A 16,537-nucleotide genomic window follows, 5' to 3' on the forward strand; every position below is an offset into this window, starting at 1 on the left:
TTATAGCGCCAGGGACCCCCATATACTACCGCATAAAGCCCCCTGATTGCCCCCTAGTTAACCCTTTCACCAGTGATCACCATATAACTGTTACAGGTGACGCTGGTTGGTTAGTTATTTTTTTATAGTTTCAGGGCACCCGCCATTTATTACCTAGTCTCACTAGTGTACCCCTAAATTTAGGGGTGTCTACTTTCCAAAATGGGGTCATTTGGGGGGGGTTTGTGCCATCTTGGCATTTTATGGCCTTCAAAACTGTAACGCCCTTAGAAAGCCTGAAGGCGGTGCTTGGTTTTCGGGGCCCCGTACGCGGCTAGGCTCCCAAAAAGTCCCACATATGTGGTATCCCCGTACTCAGGAGAAGCAGCAGAATTTATTTTGGGGTGTCATTTCACATATGCCCATGGCATGCGTGAGCAATATATCATTTAGTGACAACTTTGTGAAAAAAAAAAAAAAAAAAAAAAGTTTGTAATTTTCCCGCAACTTGTGGCAAAATATAAAATATTCCATGGACTCAACATGCCTCTCAGCAAATAGCTTGGGGTGTCTACTTTCTAAAATGGGGTCATTTGTGGGGGTTTTGTGCCATCTTGGCATTTTATGGCCTTCAAAACTGTAATAGGTAGTGAGAAGTGAACTCAAAAATTTACGCCCTTAGAAAGCCTGAAGGCGGTGCTTGGTTTTCGGGGCCCCGTACGCGGCTAGGCTCCCAAAAAGTCCCACATATGTGGTATCCCCGTACTCAGGAGAAGCAGCAGAATTTATTTTGGGGTGTCATTTCACATATGCCCATGGCATGTGTGAGCAATATATCATTTAGTGACAACTTTGTGAAAAAAAAAAAAAAAAAAAAAAGTTTGTAATTTTCCCGCAACTTGTGGCAAAATATAAAATATTCCATGAACTCAACATGCCTCTCAGCAAATAGCTTGGGGTGTCTACTTTCTAAAATGGGGTCATTTGTGGGGGTTTTGTGCCATCTTGGCATTTTATGGCCTTCAAAACTGTAATAGGTAGTGAGAAGTGAACTCAAAAATGTACGCCCTTAGAAAGCCTGAAGGCGGTGCTTGGTTTTCGGGGCCCCGTACGCGGCTAGGCTCCCAAAAAGTCCCACATATGTGGTATCCCCGTACTCAGGAGAAGCAGCAGAATTTATTTTGGGGTGTTATTTCACATACGCCCATAGCATGTGTGAGCAATATATCATTTAGTGACAACTTTGTGTAAAAAAAAAAAAAAATTTTTTTTTTTGTCATTATTCAATCGCTTGAGGCAAAAAAATAAAATATTCAATGGGCTCAACATGCCTCTTATCAATTTCCTTAGGGGGTCTACTTTCCAAAATGGGGTCATTTGGGGGGGTTTTGTACTGCCCTGCCATTTTAGCACCTCAAGAAATGAGATAGGCAGTCGTAAACTAAAAGCTGCGTAAATTGCAGAAAACGTACCTTAGTTTGTAGATGTGACAACTTTTGCGCAAACCAATAAATATACAATTATTGACTTTTTTTTTACCAAAGACATGTGGCTGAATACATTTTGGCCTAAATGTATGACTAAAATTGAGTTTATTGGATTTTTCTAATAACAAAAAGTAGAAAATATCATTTTTTTTCAAAATTTGCGGTCTTTTTACGTTTATATCGCAAAAAATAAAAATCGCAGAGGCCATCAAATACCATCAAAAGAAAGCTCTATTTGTGGGAAGAAAAGGACGCAAATTTTGTTTGGGTACAACATTGCATGACCGCGCAATTACCAGTTAAAGCAGCGCAGTGCCAAAGTGTAAAAAGACCTCTGGTCATTTACCAGCAAAATGGTCCGGTCTGAAAGTGGTTAAGGAACCCCTAGCAACCTCTGGAGGAACCCTAGGGTTCAGTGGAACCCTGGTTGAGAAACCCTGCTCTAGACATTGCTTCCTTAGCTGATGATAGTTTCCACAGAAGAGACCGATGCTGCATGAAATGTTTGGAACATAAGGATAACCAAATTTGAAAGTCTATGCTTCCTAGTGTTATTGGATAAGAGATTGATTTATGCAGATGTGATATATTCAGAATAAATTGGGTAGAATGTCACTAGTATGCATATTACACATATCTGTTCCATTCCCCAGTTTATTGAAACGTGCTGAATCATCCACAAATTTAATGTCATAGGCCAGTGATGGCAAACCTTGGCACCCCAGATGTTTAAGAACTACATTTCCCATGATGCTAATGCACTCCGCAGTGTAGTTGAGCATCATGGAAAATGTAGTTCCAAAACATCTGGGGTGCCAAGGTTCCCCATCACGGTCATAGGCTATACAAGGATTTGTATAAACCCCAAAAGCAAAAATGTATTATACTGCAGCTTACCAATTCTCAGATGTGATGGCTGCATTTGTTTTCTTTTTTTAGGCTCTCTTTCTTCTATCTTTATCTGATGATCCAGCCAGCAAGTCTTTCAAAAGAACAAGCTCTCCAGCAGAATGCATCAGTAACTGGGATGAGACGAACAATTTAACACTGGCAGGGGTGAATACAATAATCGGATTTTATTTAAAACCTTTATCCCAAAAGGAAAAAAAAAATACTGTTTGCTGGTTAAAAATGACATCACCCTATCGACAAAGTGGCGCATAGTCAAAGCTATGATATTCCCAGTAGTAACCTATGGCTGTGAAAGTTGGATAAAGAAGGCTGAACGCCGAAAATGAATGCCTTTGAACTATGGTGTCGAAGAAGACTCTTGAAAGTCCCTTGAACGGCAAGAAGATCAAACCAGTCAGTCAATCTTGAAGGAAATCATCCCTGAATATTCACTGAAAGAACAGATCCTGAAGCTGAAACTAATACTTTGACCACCTAATGCAAAGCGAACTTATTGGAAAGGACCCTGATGCTGGAAAACATGGAAAATGGGAAGGGAACAACAGAAAACAAGATGGAGAGATAGTATCATCGAAACAATGAACATGAAGTTAAAAGCAAGCTCCGGGAGGCAGTGGAGGACAGAAAAGCCTGGCACACTATGGTCCATGGGGTCACGAAGAGTTGGACATAACTAAATAATATAATTTCTAATCTAATTCATATGAGATGCTGTATAATAAAATCTGATGATCTTGTATAACATTTTGTGATGGAATCTTTTCTTTGGTGGTATGTGCCTCAAAAAAAACTTCCACTTGAGAATGTTTTTGTATTTAACCCCTTGATGCTGGTGCATATATGCAGCTGCTCGGTGCTAAGGCCCACCTGCCGAGGTGGCCCTGTTAAAATAACTTACCATGCTGATAGCATGCTCCCAGGATGGTAGCAGGGGGGTACCGGAAAGCTCCCAATGCATACTAGCGATCGGGAGCTTTCTGATCATGCGACCATTGTAACAGCCAATCACAGCAGTCACAAGGCCCTAATGCCCCCCTACTGTCTTTTAGAACTCTTGAAGGGCTGGGAGGTGGTCGGCGTGTAGAGGTTAATAGAGATGAGGTCATCAGACTGTTGCTTCTCCTATCTATCCAACCACAGTGCTGGGGGAGGGACAAGACCTACAAATGGTACTGAACTTGAGCAGGGAAAAAGCTAGGTCTCCTGCCCTGCCAGGCAGGGTTGTGTAAAATGTCAAGACTGGACAGACAGAAATACAAAACCTATCAGCAACCAACCCGATTTGGACTGTTCCTTTCCTACTCCAATATGGGAGGCTTAGATTTTGAATGTTAGGTACAGGTAGCTTCTATTCATCATATACAAAAAGTAATGCATATACCATCATGGGTATGATGTGTGCCAGTGTGTGTAAGAGACATAGCATTCGCATAATGGCCAATGTTACTATTTAAGGCTTCATTGCTGTGCCAGCCGTGCTGTTGAAGAGGTTTGGTCTTTAAAAGACTCAACTGACTCCATTTTATTTATTAAAATGAATCTTATGACAAACATATTTAAAAAATAACCAGATATAAAATGTAAATACCATCCCTGAGTCTTTTCTTTCAAAGCTTCCGTTGTCTACCATGTGGTAATGGCAATGGAAAAATATTTTTTTTTTACAAAAATATAAAAATATGCTCCCCCAGGTCAAATACTGCCTGCATTCCCTTTGGCCAAAAACACATGTGGAAGCCTTGAAGGTTTATAATTCCTCTGGCATCTCTCCAACATTGCTCTGTCGCATGATCCGAGATTTGCGGCCTTCTTCTTCTACTTCCTGCAGACGCTTAGATACAAGTCCTGCTCCTTCAAGCACTGCCACAGACTCGGACTTTGACGAAAGGCCCACTCGAGGGTTCTCTACTGGATGCTGAGTCTGAAGTTTTTTTTTGCGTCTTGCTCTTCTACGAGCTGCCGAGGACTGAGAGCGGGGGGACGAAGATGGAGAAACAAACACCTAAAAAAATAAACATTGAAAAAAAGAATTCAGGACTATAAAATTCAATCTTTTGTCACCAGAGTCAGAATATAACCAAATTATTAAAAGTGAATACTCAAGCGCCAATAGCTATTAAATAGTGATAATAAAATGATAGAAAAAAAACGAAAAATGATCAAGCTGCACCCATTCATAAGATGATCTGCCACATCAAGTGAAATACATTAGAAAAATAAACAATAGTGCGCCAAAATCAACCCTCTCTCACGTGCACAGATTAGGAATAATTAATAAAGTGCTAAATACTCAAAAGGCTGATGCCTACAAAAATGGTGACACTAATACTCTTCACTAAGGTGTGTTAATACCCTTCCATAAATACAAGTGCCCAATAGTGTTCCAGTAGTCCCCAGGTGTTACTCAAAAAGATGCAGATATTATGGTGAGAAACCGTTCCTCATTACACTTCAGACCTGCCAGCAAGTATAAACAGAATATAACCAAATTTAGTCAGAAGATAGGAATGAAATTATAAATCTGAATTCTGATGATTATTAACCATTTCAGCCCCAGAAGGTTTTACCCCCTTCATGCCCAGACCATCATTTGCGATATGGCACTGTTATACTTTAACTGACAATTGCACCATCTTGCGATGCTGTGCCCAAATAAAATTGATGTCCTTTTTTCCCCACATATAGGGCTTTTTTTTGGTGGTATTTGATCACCTCTGCGTTTTTTTATTTTTTGCGCTGGAAAACAAAAAAGTGAAAATTTTGAAAAAAAAAACAAAAAAAACAAAGACAAACAAAAAAAAGGTTTTTCTACTTTCTGCTTTAAAAACATCAATAAAATAAAAAAAGTCTTCATCGATTTAGACCAATTTGTATTCTGCTACATATTTTCGTAAAAAAAATGGTTATCGCGTCTACAAACCATGGGATAATTTTATGGCATTTATATTTATCTTTTACTAGTAATGGTGGCGATCTGCTAAAAAACGCTGGACTGCGACATTGGGGCAGACAAAAATAGGACACTGACACTTTTTTGGGAACCAGTGACACTAACAGTGATCAGTGTTAAAAATATGCACTGTTACTGTACTAATGACACTGGCAGGGAAGGGGTAAACCCCAGGGGTGATCCAAGAGTTAAGTGTGTCCCTAGGGGATGCTTTCTAACTGTGTGGGGGATGAACTGATTGGGGGAACACAGAGATCTATGTTCCGGCTTAGCAGGAACACAGGATCACTGAGTAAATCCCTGTCATAATGGCAATTTGCCTTGTTTACATGGTAGAACTGTGATCTGCCTCTCTGGGTAATGATCGGCGGGTCCCAGGTCTTGCAAAACAAACTAATTGATGGGGACACCCCCCCCCCCCCGTCTAGTGCATGAAATGATGTCCAGGTGCGTTGTCTCGCACATTAGAGCCGCCCTGCGGTGGGCGATCTTTAAGTAGTTAAAGCTAGATACACACATTGGCCTGTGTGAATTTATCTCCTCTCCTCTGACGTCTGCTGAACGATCATGCTTGAAAACCAGCATTTGATCAGCACTTGCAGCCAATAGCTGTAGTGCTAAACTGTGTATACCAACAAGGTGGGGAGTCAGAATACAAAAGCTTGGCAGGGGAGCTCTCTACATCCACATAAATTGTGTGGATGCGGAATCTGCCCCCCCCCCCCCCCCCGTTCACCCCACTGGTTATATAGTTGGAGTAGGGCTAAAACTGCTAAATCGACAATCGATTGTAAAAATAGTTGTCATTTTCATAATCGATTAGTTGGTCAGCCAATTAGTTGAAGAACAGCTCCATCTACCGTCCATAAATGTCAGTATACATAGTGCAGCACATAAAGCTCAGTACACCTCTATACAGGTCATTAAGTGCCTTAAAAACTTGTGAATGTATGGAGAAGTCATACTTCATGGGACATAGTTGGTCAAGTTGAAAAAAAGGAGTCTATCTAGTTCAACCAAAAAAAAAAAAAAAAAAAAATTACAATCCCATATACACAATCCTTCACCCACAGTTGATCCAGAGGAAGGCGAAAAACCCCAGCAAATCATGATCCAATTTGCTACAGCAAGGGAAAAAATTCCTTCCCAATCCCCTGAGAGGCAATCGGATTTTCCCTGGATCAACTTTACCTATAAATGTCTGTACTTATATTATGTACAGTTAGGAAATAATCCAGGCCTCTTGTCCTCTGTGATGACCTTAAAATGAATAACTCAACACCAAGTTCACTATATGGACCACTTATGTATTTGTAAATTTTGATCATAATCTCCATTCTCAAGAGAGAATATATCAAGTTCCTCTAATCTTTCCCCATAGCCGAGTTCCTCCATGCCTCTTATCAGTTTGGTTGCCCTTCTTGCACTCTCTCCACTTCCCGGATATCCTTTTTGAGAACTGGTGCCCAAAACTGAACCGCATATGCCAGATGAGGTCTTACTAATGATTTGTACAGGGGAAAAACGATTTCCTGGACCTCCCAACGTCAGCCTACTTTGGGTCAGCTCTGTCCTCTCTGACCCCTCATGGACCACCCTTTTCTTAGCCCATAAAGGGTGGCTGTCGGTCTAGGCCAGTGTTCTTTTTTCATCCTCCCTCCGGACGCCTTTTAAAAAGAAAAAAGGAATGGAATAATTGGGACAAGTTTTTTCCGCCCCGTTTGGGTTCAGCCTCTACCGGTTCAGAAGACCCCCCCCCCCCCATATGGGCTGTAAATCTCCAGAGGAGGTGGGTTCCCTTGGTGCATTGATATTACAGGGCGGTATAAAGTACGAGATAGAGATAGAGATAGAGCACTCCTAGCCTGGTTTCTATTATCGTTTCAGCCTGGTACTGGGATCTGTAGTGCACAGGCCACCCCACGTGTATTCTCAGGGCATCTCCGAGTCAGGCAGGTAATGTCAGAGGTCGGCCTCCTCGTCTAGTTGCCGAGCAACCACCGGGACGCTCGCCGCCAATTCGTGGTGCTATTCTGCCTTTTAGGGGTGGACCTGGCAGTCCTGCGCCGGCGTTCTGGCTCCAGCTGATCAGTTTTCTGCTCTGCTGGTGTCTCTCTGGCTTCATGCTGTAGCTAAGCCTTACCAATAGGAAGTCCCAAGCTTACTCTTGCCTTGCAGGACTATCTGGAATTCTGCCTGTATTTAGCACTGAAGATTCCATGGAAAGGTTTTTGAACTGATTTTTTTTTGTTGAAAGGGAGCACCTCTTTGGTCTCTTGCAGAGAGAAGAGCACAGTGTGGGATAAACGCCCACAAAGAGGTTCCAAAGCTGCTTCGCAGTCTCAGAAAAAAAATAAATAAATAGATACATGACAAATTGCAATGTCGCACGCAGCTGGATAATTGCCCACAGCATCCAGATCTCCTTCACCTTTGCTTCGCTGCAGTCGCTCGCAACCGGGCCAAGAGAGGTTAAGCCATTGGAAAGTCTCTAAAAATCAAATCCGGGCACAGGCAGCGGCCCTCTTCTTCGGCTAGGTTTTTGTCACCAGGCCAGTCAGAAGAAAAATGCTGCTGGGCCTGTTCAGCTGACGTTCTTCCAGGGAAGCCGATATGCCGCCTTTTGCTTCAAGAAAGCAGCACGAGACAATGCGGCGGATGCACGGCAGGTGAAATCCTATATTAAAACCACAGTCAAGGAGGGGTTAAAAAGCGTGTCTAAGAAAAGCACTTGCACTGCATAATTTTCAGCTTCTGCAGACTCAGATCAGGGGGGGTATCAGTTTGTTTCAACCCAAATGTGGATAGAGGCCTGGATTCCTCTGAAATCGAAGTGGGGCCAGAATCGCATACATTTGATTTTGCGTTAGTCTCTCTCCTCCCCCCCCCCCCCCCTGGAAGCAGTGTTGCAGTGGCAAGAGGAGGCCTCCCCTCCAAGTTAAAAAGCACTTTGCCTTCCTTTCCTCTCATTTTTGATATTCAGGAAGTGGTGGAAGATGAATAGGCTAGGCCGGAGAAGAAGCTCAACGTCCACAATAGAGTTTGTTTCCGTTCAGTGCAAAGGATGCTGAGCTATGGGACACTACGCCTAACTACGCCTAGGGTGGATGCGTCATTGCAAAGGCAGTCTGGCCCACCATATTACGTTGCCAATGGAGTATTGTTTTTTTCAGACACCCCATGGATCGCAGAATTGACAGATTTAACCACTTGCCGCCCACCCTATAGGCAAATGACGGCTGCAAAGTGGTTTCAAAATCCTGACCAGACGTCATAGGACGTCCTCAGGATTTTGAGCCACTGTGCGCCCCCGGGGGCGCGCATCGCGGCGATCGTTGTTGCGGGGTTTCAGTCCGACACCCCACAACTACGATCTCGGTAAAGAGTGCCCATCCATGCCAAACTGTGCCGCCTATCCATGCCAATCCGTGCCAGCTATCAGTGCCAATTTGTGCCACCTATCAGTGCCCATGAGTGCCCATCAATGCCACCTTATTGGTGCCACCTCATCAGTGCCCGTCAGTGCAGCCCCCGTCAGTGCCAGTCAGTGCTATTGGTTGGGGATTTTAATCTGGTCATGTCAAATGCCTTGGATAGGCTCCGCCCCTCTCCCCTGTCCAGTGCTGAGTTGTTAAGCTGGGCCTCTGCATTTGGTTTAACTGACCTGTGGCGGCACTTCCACCCCTCTGACGCACAGTTTATCTGCCTGTCCGCCACATATCGGACACTGTCCAGGTTGGACATGGCTTTTGCGTCCTCTGGTATGCTCCGGGAGACGGTCTCGGCTGAGATCCTCTCCCGGGGCATATCGGATCATGCTCCCTTGCTGATGTCAGTTGGGGTGGAGGGGCCGGCAGGTCGGGGGTTGTGGAGACTATCGAAGTACTGGATTGTGGAGGTGGGAATCTGGGACGAGATGCCAGAGGCGCTGTGTGACTTCTGGTTGCACGAGGGCTCCGCTGACCCCTTGTGCACCTGGGATGCCTTCAAGGCATGGGTCAGGGGCGAGCATATGAGAAGGATCAGTAAACGGAAAAGGGAGTATGTGCAGTCTGTGGCAATTAGAGGATCGAGCGCAGGAACAGGAGGGGAGGTTTGTCACCAGCCCGAACCCTACTAATTATACTACATGGCAGGGTACCCTTCGGGAGTTATCGTTGCTTAGGATTGACCTGACCAAGAAATCCATGCTGTCCAGTGCCCAGAGGGTGTTCGAATTCGGGGATAAAAATGGGAGGCTTCTGGCCTGGTTGGCCAGGGGACAATGCGCTATGACCCACATCGGGAGGCTGAGGGACGCTGATGGTTCCCCCTTGACTACCCCTGAAGCGATCAACACTAGATTTCTACAGTATTATCGGGAGCTCTAGTACTCCAGAGTTGCTTACACGGAGGGGGAATTAGCTGGGTTCCTGGATGGGGTGGATTTCCCGTGTCTGGACTCGACTCAGAGGAAGGACCAAGATCGGAATATCGCTCGAGGAAGTACAGATAGCCATGGGTTGTATGCAGGCTGGCAAGGCCCCAGGACCTGATGGTATTCCAATCTAATTCTATTCAACGCACCAGGAGCTACTGGCCCCGAGGCTGGTCTCCCTCCTTTCCCAATTTGCTGACTCGGGTTCCCTCCCAGACTCTATGACTGAGGTAGTGGTGGTGCTGGTGCCCAAACCGGGCAAGGACCCTGAAGACTGTGCCGCTTATCAGCCTATTTCGCTGCTTAATGCAGACGCTAAGTTACTAGCGAAGGTCTTGGCACTCCGCTTGATGCGGGTGCTTGAGGACCTGGTTCACCAGGACCAGACGGGGTTCATGCCGGGGAAGGGCACCGACATCAACATTCGTAGGCTATTTCTTAATCTGGATATGCCTCATGACAACATTGGCACCAGAGTCATAGCCTCCCTGGATGCAGAGAAGGCTTTTGACTCTGTGGAATGGGTCTCTCTCTGGGAGGTGCTCCGTAGGTTTGGGATGGGCCCTAGATTCTTAGGATGGCTGCGAATGTTGTATGGAGGCCCGAGGGCCCGGATCCTTACTAATGACACCCTTTCCGTGTTTTTTCTCCTCCAGAGGGGCACCAGGCAAGGGTGCCCGTTGTCACCCAGCCTTTTTGCATTGGCCCTTGAGCCGTTGGCGATTCTGATTAGGGGGTCGGCTGCGGTGAAGGGGCTTCGGGTGGGCCCTCTGGAGGAGAAAATCTCGCTGTATGCGGATGATGCCCTGCTGTACCTACAAGATGCATCCTCATTGCAGGCAGCTCTAAACATCTTCACTGAATTTGGCAAATACTCGGGAATCCAAATTAACTGGATTAAATCTGTCCTCTTCCCGCTAGATCCTCAGGGCGCGTGCGTCGCAGTCACCGACCCCTCTGATTTGGGTGGAGGAGTTTAGATATCTGGGGGTAGTGATCACGAGGGAGCTTCGGGCATTCTATCGTCTCAATCTTCAGCCCCTGGTGGGGAAACTTAGGGAACATTGCGTTCGATGGAGGGAGTTACCTCTATCCCTACTGGGGCGGATTAACATCCTCAAGATGATGTTCCTCCCGCGGTTTCTGTATCTGTTCTGCAAATTGCCCGGTGTGGCTCCCTGGTTCCTTTTTTGGAGAGCTGGAGGGACACATGAGCACTTTTCTGTGGGGTGGCCGGTCCCCTAGACTAGCCAGGACTACCCTTCAGCTGCCAGTTCGGTGTGGGGGACTGGCTATGCCAAATCTGCAAATCTACTATTGGGCAGCGATCTTAGTTTCGGTGAGATGGTGGTTTGAGCAATCTAGGACCAATGCAGCGGTGGGCCTTGAGGCGGCGGTTCTTGGTTCCTTGCGAGAGCTCGGGAATCTGGTGTACAGGGGTCCCAGGGCGTATCGGTCCCTTCCGTCCCCTACCAAAACAACTTTACGGGTATGGGCGGTGGCCAGGAAGAGATTCCTGCGGGAGGACCAGTATTCGCCCTTTACCCCGTTGTGGGGCAACCCGGGTGTTCCTCACTTCCAGTCCATACCGGACCCGCAGTTGTGGGCCCGCTATGGCATTCGGACCCTTCGGGATGTTTATGATGAGGGGTCCTTGCTTCCCTTAAGGAGTCTGGTGGAGAGATCGGGGCTTCCTGGGGCTATGCTTTTCAGATATTATCAGCTGAGGCATGCGGCCAGGGCTCAGTTCCCTAGACCTATTGTGCTGCGGGCAGACCCAGTTTAGGATACCATGGCGCAGGAATCCCTTAAAAAGACTCTTACCACACTGTACCAGGTCCTGTTGTGCTCTGATTCTCCTAGGATGAACACCCTCTGGGACAAGTGGCATGCGGACATCCCCAGTTTGGATAGGCAAGCTTGGGAGGAGTGTTTTGAAGATGGGTCCCGGTTGCTGATCTCCTCTAGAGACAGGTTAATCCATACAAAATGTTTGCACCGAGTGTACTTTACACCGCAGAGACTGCACAGAATCTATCCCCATAGGTCTCCGGAGTGCCCCAAGTGTCACTACCCTAATGGTACTTTCCTACATATGTTTTGGGAATGCCCCCGTATTGTAAGGTTCTGGCGGGCCGTTTTTGAATGTATTAACAATCGGCTACAGTTGGGAGTGCCTATGTCACCCGAATTTGCCCTTCTAGGGATTCAGGATGACGATCAGCGATCACGGTACAGCAAGCTGTTGCTTTCACTCCTGGCGTTTTACGCCAGGAAGGAAATTCTTCGGCACTGGATATAGTCTTCGCCCCCCCCATGGTGGAGTCGTGGGATGAAGCGGTTAATGCTGTCCTCCCCTATATAAACTGACCTACCTGGTTAGAGGGTGCCTGCAAAAGTTTGACCAAGTATGGTTATCTTGGGTGGAACAGTTCTGAAAACTTGATGTATTGAATGTGGGGGTGCTGCCCCCCGTCTCTCCCCCCCTACCCTTCTCTCCTCCCCCCCTCCCTCTTTTCTTGTTTTTCCTTTTCATTATTGTGGCAATTATGTACCCGGCTACAGGCCCCTTCTTGGTGCTCACTGCTTCATTGGTCCTCTAGCTATGTTGTATTAGTCTTTGGTGACTTCTGTAATGTACAAGCCTGTTGTGATGTCTGTATATTTATTGTTCTGTGATGTCTTCTCAATAAAACCAACCGTGTTGTTAAAAAAAGAAAAAGGTGGTCCTGGAGGGGTCAGAGAGGGCGGAGCTGACCCATAGTAGGCTGACATGGGGAGGATCCAGAAAAGAAAAAATTACGGCAAGTATGGATAACAATTTTCCGTAATCTCGATCTCTGGAGTCCATACCTCTCTTAATAAAAAAGGACTTTGCTCACTTTGGAAACCGCAGCTTGACATTGCATGCTAATATTGAGCCTATGATCTACCAAAACCCCCAGATCCTTCTCCACTATGGATTCCCCCAGTGTGTAAGATTCATGCATATTCTTAGCCCCCAAGTGCATAAATTTACATCAACATTAAACCTCAGTTGCCACTTAGTCACCCAATTAGACAGTGCATTGAGGTCGGCTTGTAAATTGGAGATATCCTGTAAAGACGTTATTCCATCACAGCTTGGTGTCATCTGCAAACACTGAAATGGTACTTTTAATCCCAGACCCTACATAATTTATAAAAAGGTATTAAAAAGGAACCTTGGGGTACACTACTGATAACCTTGGACCAGAGTAAGAATCATTAACCACTACTCTGAATTCTATCTTTTAGCTAGTTTTCTATCCATTTACAAACTGATCTTTCCAAGCCTGTAGACTTTATCTTACACATTAGCAGTGTGTTGGGAACTGTGTCAAACGCTTTTGCAAAATCCAAGTATACCACGTCCACTACCACCCCTCTGTCCAAGGTTTTACTTACCGTCTCAAAAAGAAATCAGGTTCGTCTGACAACTCCTGTCTTTCATGAATCCATGCTGTCTGTTGCTTAAAATATTTTTTTCTAGCAAGAACTCATCTATGTCGTCTTTTATTAAACTCTTCAGTATCTTCCTGACTACTGAAGTTAAATTAACAGGTGTATAGTTATTGGTAAAGACTTTGATCCCTTTTTAAATATTGGCACCACATTGGCCCTACGCCAATCCAATGGTACCATTTCAGTCATTAACAAGTCCCTAAATATTAGAAACAATGGCTTTGACATGTCTCAATTTTCCAGATTTACGAAAACTTCTAATATGAGGTCAGACCTAAACACTTTCAATTTGTATATAATCAGGCAAGCCTTTTCAGTACATAGTTGAAGGAAAATCTAAAGGAAATTGAATAGGAAAAATTGTATAATATATGGCCTACTTAACAGTCCTCGGCCCATAGCCACCCCCTCTGATGCATTTCGCCCTTATTGGGAGATTAAGCCCAATCAGGATGAAACCTGACAAAATGTGTAGCTATGGCTGGGGACTATAAGACAACAGGAATAAAGCTTTTCTCAAACAATGAAATGAAGCTACAGGGACAAACCAACCTTACATCAAGGTCTGGAAAGTGCCAAAAAGCGGAGCCCAGTGCCTGAAGAACACATTCCAGGCCAACCCTGCAATTGTCCAGTCCAACGTAGTCTGTATAGAGGGGTTATACTGCAGGCTGGGTTATGCTTTTTCTGTTTGCCAGTGTCCAATCCTAACTCAATTTCAGACTGATATTTTAGACACAAAAAAACAGTTGAGCATTCATTAAAGAATATGTCAACCCAACATTTCATATTCCTGCTATATGCCTGCTGTATGAAAAAGCATCCTGTTTTCTTTGTATTGCTTCCTTAGTGTGAAAACCCTGGTGTTCCTGTCAATCCTTCCACTTTCCTTTTAAAAACTGATGACACTAGGCATGAGAGTACAACATCGTCAGTTCTCTAGCTGTGTTGCAAACTGAGCCTGCTGTCCTCCAATGATTAGCTTTGTCCTGACACGCCCACCCCCCACTTCAAACTTTTACTGGGAAGCTCAGTGTGCTGCCGTTCCTTCTCCCCCCAGCTCTTATGCAGCTTTGAACAGAGGGTGCGTGATCACTTATAAAAAGGGAGGTTCTTTTTTGGAGACAGTGGAAGAGGATCAGAGTGACAAGATCAAACAGCCTATATACAAACCGCAAAGGATTAACCCCTTGGGTTCCCCAGTGAGCATAACAAGCATGCTTTACTGCATATACAGACTGATTGTACTGCTGTGGGTTTAGTAACACTAACTGCAGGAACAATTCAAGGTCTCCCTTTTAGGTATTTAATCTTTGTATTTAGCTGCTTGCCTGAAGAAGTTTAGTATTAAAGTGGTTACCTAGTTTACCAAGCGAATGGTCTTGAGATCCCAAGTAGGCTTAGGCACACCCTGCCTTTGTTTAATTCTAGGTTCCAGGTGATTTAGAGCAAGTCATCCAAAAAATTTTTTATGGATTATAACAAAAAAAATAAAAATAAAAAAAATGATATATTACACACTCCTTAAAGCTTTGACATGGTCCCTTCATCTGGCAGATTTGTGAAAATCCAAATCACAAAGCAGTAAGTACAGGGCTTTGAATAATAGCTTCATGGACAATGTGGCCAACGAAAAACCCGAAAGGGTTTCAAAAGGCAACTATCAATTTTAAAGCTAAAGGATAAAGAATCAAATGTTATAATATATTACTAATAAAATGCATAGTCATTTTTGGTTCTTCCACTAACCTCATCCAATGATGTACTCTCCTCCTGCATTGCAGCACATTTTGCGTTGTTCTTAGTGGAGGATTCAGGCAATTCTCCATCTTGCTCATCCAGGTCGATCGTACTTGGGCTCTCATCTTGATCCATTGAACTATTGTTTCTCTCTAGCAAGCTGTTATGCAGTGATGGCAGACTATCCAGTTGGTTTGATAGCCTATCCTCTTCTTCAGGCACAATGTCAAAGCCTTCCAGTTGGCTACTGCCTATGTCTGAGGCACACCTCTCCCTTTCTATTGGGTTTACTTTCATCTCAGGGGTGGAGTCAGTAACGTCCATCTCACTGATAGACCTCATAAGAAAACGCAGGTTCATCTTTTGTTTAGGCGCGGAGGATAGTGTAGGTAAAGAATCCGGAGGGCTGGGGTACCTCGAAATGGCAGTTGCAGAGCTGGGGTCCCACAAATAACTGTGTCGCTGTTTACTGCAATCAGTGACCAGGAAATGTGAAAAAGATGGGATATAAAAAATTAGATTACTTTATGCATTTTGGCTATAAAAGTATTAAATATTGTAAGAAATGCCTAAAAGTTAAAGACCAAAATAAAAAAACAAAAAATAGATTACTGATTACATTCGTTTTTTCTGGATTTTCTTTCCATTATTTTCACTTGGTGATCCTTCAAGTAGCCCTTCCTGCTCTACAGTGACAATGCTCACTGACCACACTGCATCATTGGAGGAACAATGTTGTCAGCCTTGGACAAAAAGTGTATTAGGACTACAGACCACCTCACCTTCTCTTCTCCATAACACATGGAGCAGGGTTCTGTAGTCCACAGGAATAGCTGAGAACAATGCAACTGATAAGCATGCAGCAGAAAAAATATAGCACAGGCAGATAACTGCTTACAGGATATCAGAATTAATTAAAAAAGGTACCCCCTATGATGCCATATCGATGAAACGTATGTGAGGAAGCCGGAGGTTGTGCGCATCTACTTCTACTCAGAATTCTGGTAGTTGTAGTCTGAGAATTAAAAAGGCATTTCATGCACTTCTATAAAGGATTAAAAATAAAAAACCCCTTTCACTGGTATATTAAGCAGAAAAAAAAAAACTTCTAAATATTAAAATGTGCATTTTCTTAAGTTTGACAAGTATTCATTTAAAACAACTACTGTGACTAAAGATCAATGTTTCTCAAACTGTGTGCCGTGGAAAGTGGGTTCACCCGGGCTATAGCCCTGGGTGCCCCCCCCCCCCCAAAAACCCTGGGTCTCACAGTGCTAGTCCAAGGAGGCAGGCCGATGATCTGCTGGCCTCTACTGCAGCCACTGCACTGGTTGCTAGGATCGCTTGCCATCTAGCAACCAGTGACTTCACAATGTCACAAGGAGAGTGTGAGGCGAGGCCCCAGCATTCAGAGTGGAGGATGAGTTAAAATTCCTCCTCCACGCCTAGAGACTCAATTGTGGCTCCCATCTTCCTCCATCTTCTCCAGCACCATGTGGCTCAGAGCCTGAGCCTGAGGGAAGGGAGCATGAGCACCGCACGTCAGAGAGGAGCCTGTCCAGTGTCCAC

The 16,537-nt window shown here is 44.8% G+C and overlaps 1 protein-coding gene across 1 annotated transcript in view; it reads right to left on the reverse strand.

Moving 5' to 3' along the window:
* Window positions 1–3,890: 3,890 nt before the first annotated feature.
* Window positions 3,891–16,537, reverse strand: part of SSH3 (slingshot protein phosphatase 3) — a 94,255-nt gene continuing 81,608 nt past the window's right edge. The window contains exons 13-14 of the mRNA XM_077454674.1: window positions 14,978–15,437; window positions 3,891–4,380 (exon numbers count right to left, since the gene is read on the reverse strand). Coding sequence (XP_077310800.1) covers window positions 4,126–4,380; window positions 14,978–15,437 — 715 coding nt within the window. The 3' untranslated portion in view covers window positions 3,891–4,125. The remainder of the gene's footprint in view (window positions 4,381–14,977; window positions 15,438–16,537) is intronic.

Source organism: Lithobates pipiens, unplaced genomic scaffold (genome assembly GCF_037356315.1).
Source record: "Lithobates pipiens isolate NorthernLeopardFrog02 unplaced genomic scaffold, aLitPip1_a1.2 Scaffold_25, whole genome shotgun sequence".
Taxonomy (NCBI): Eukaryota; Metazoa; Chordata; class Amphibia; order Anura; family Ranidae; genus Lithobates; species Lithobates pipiens.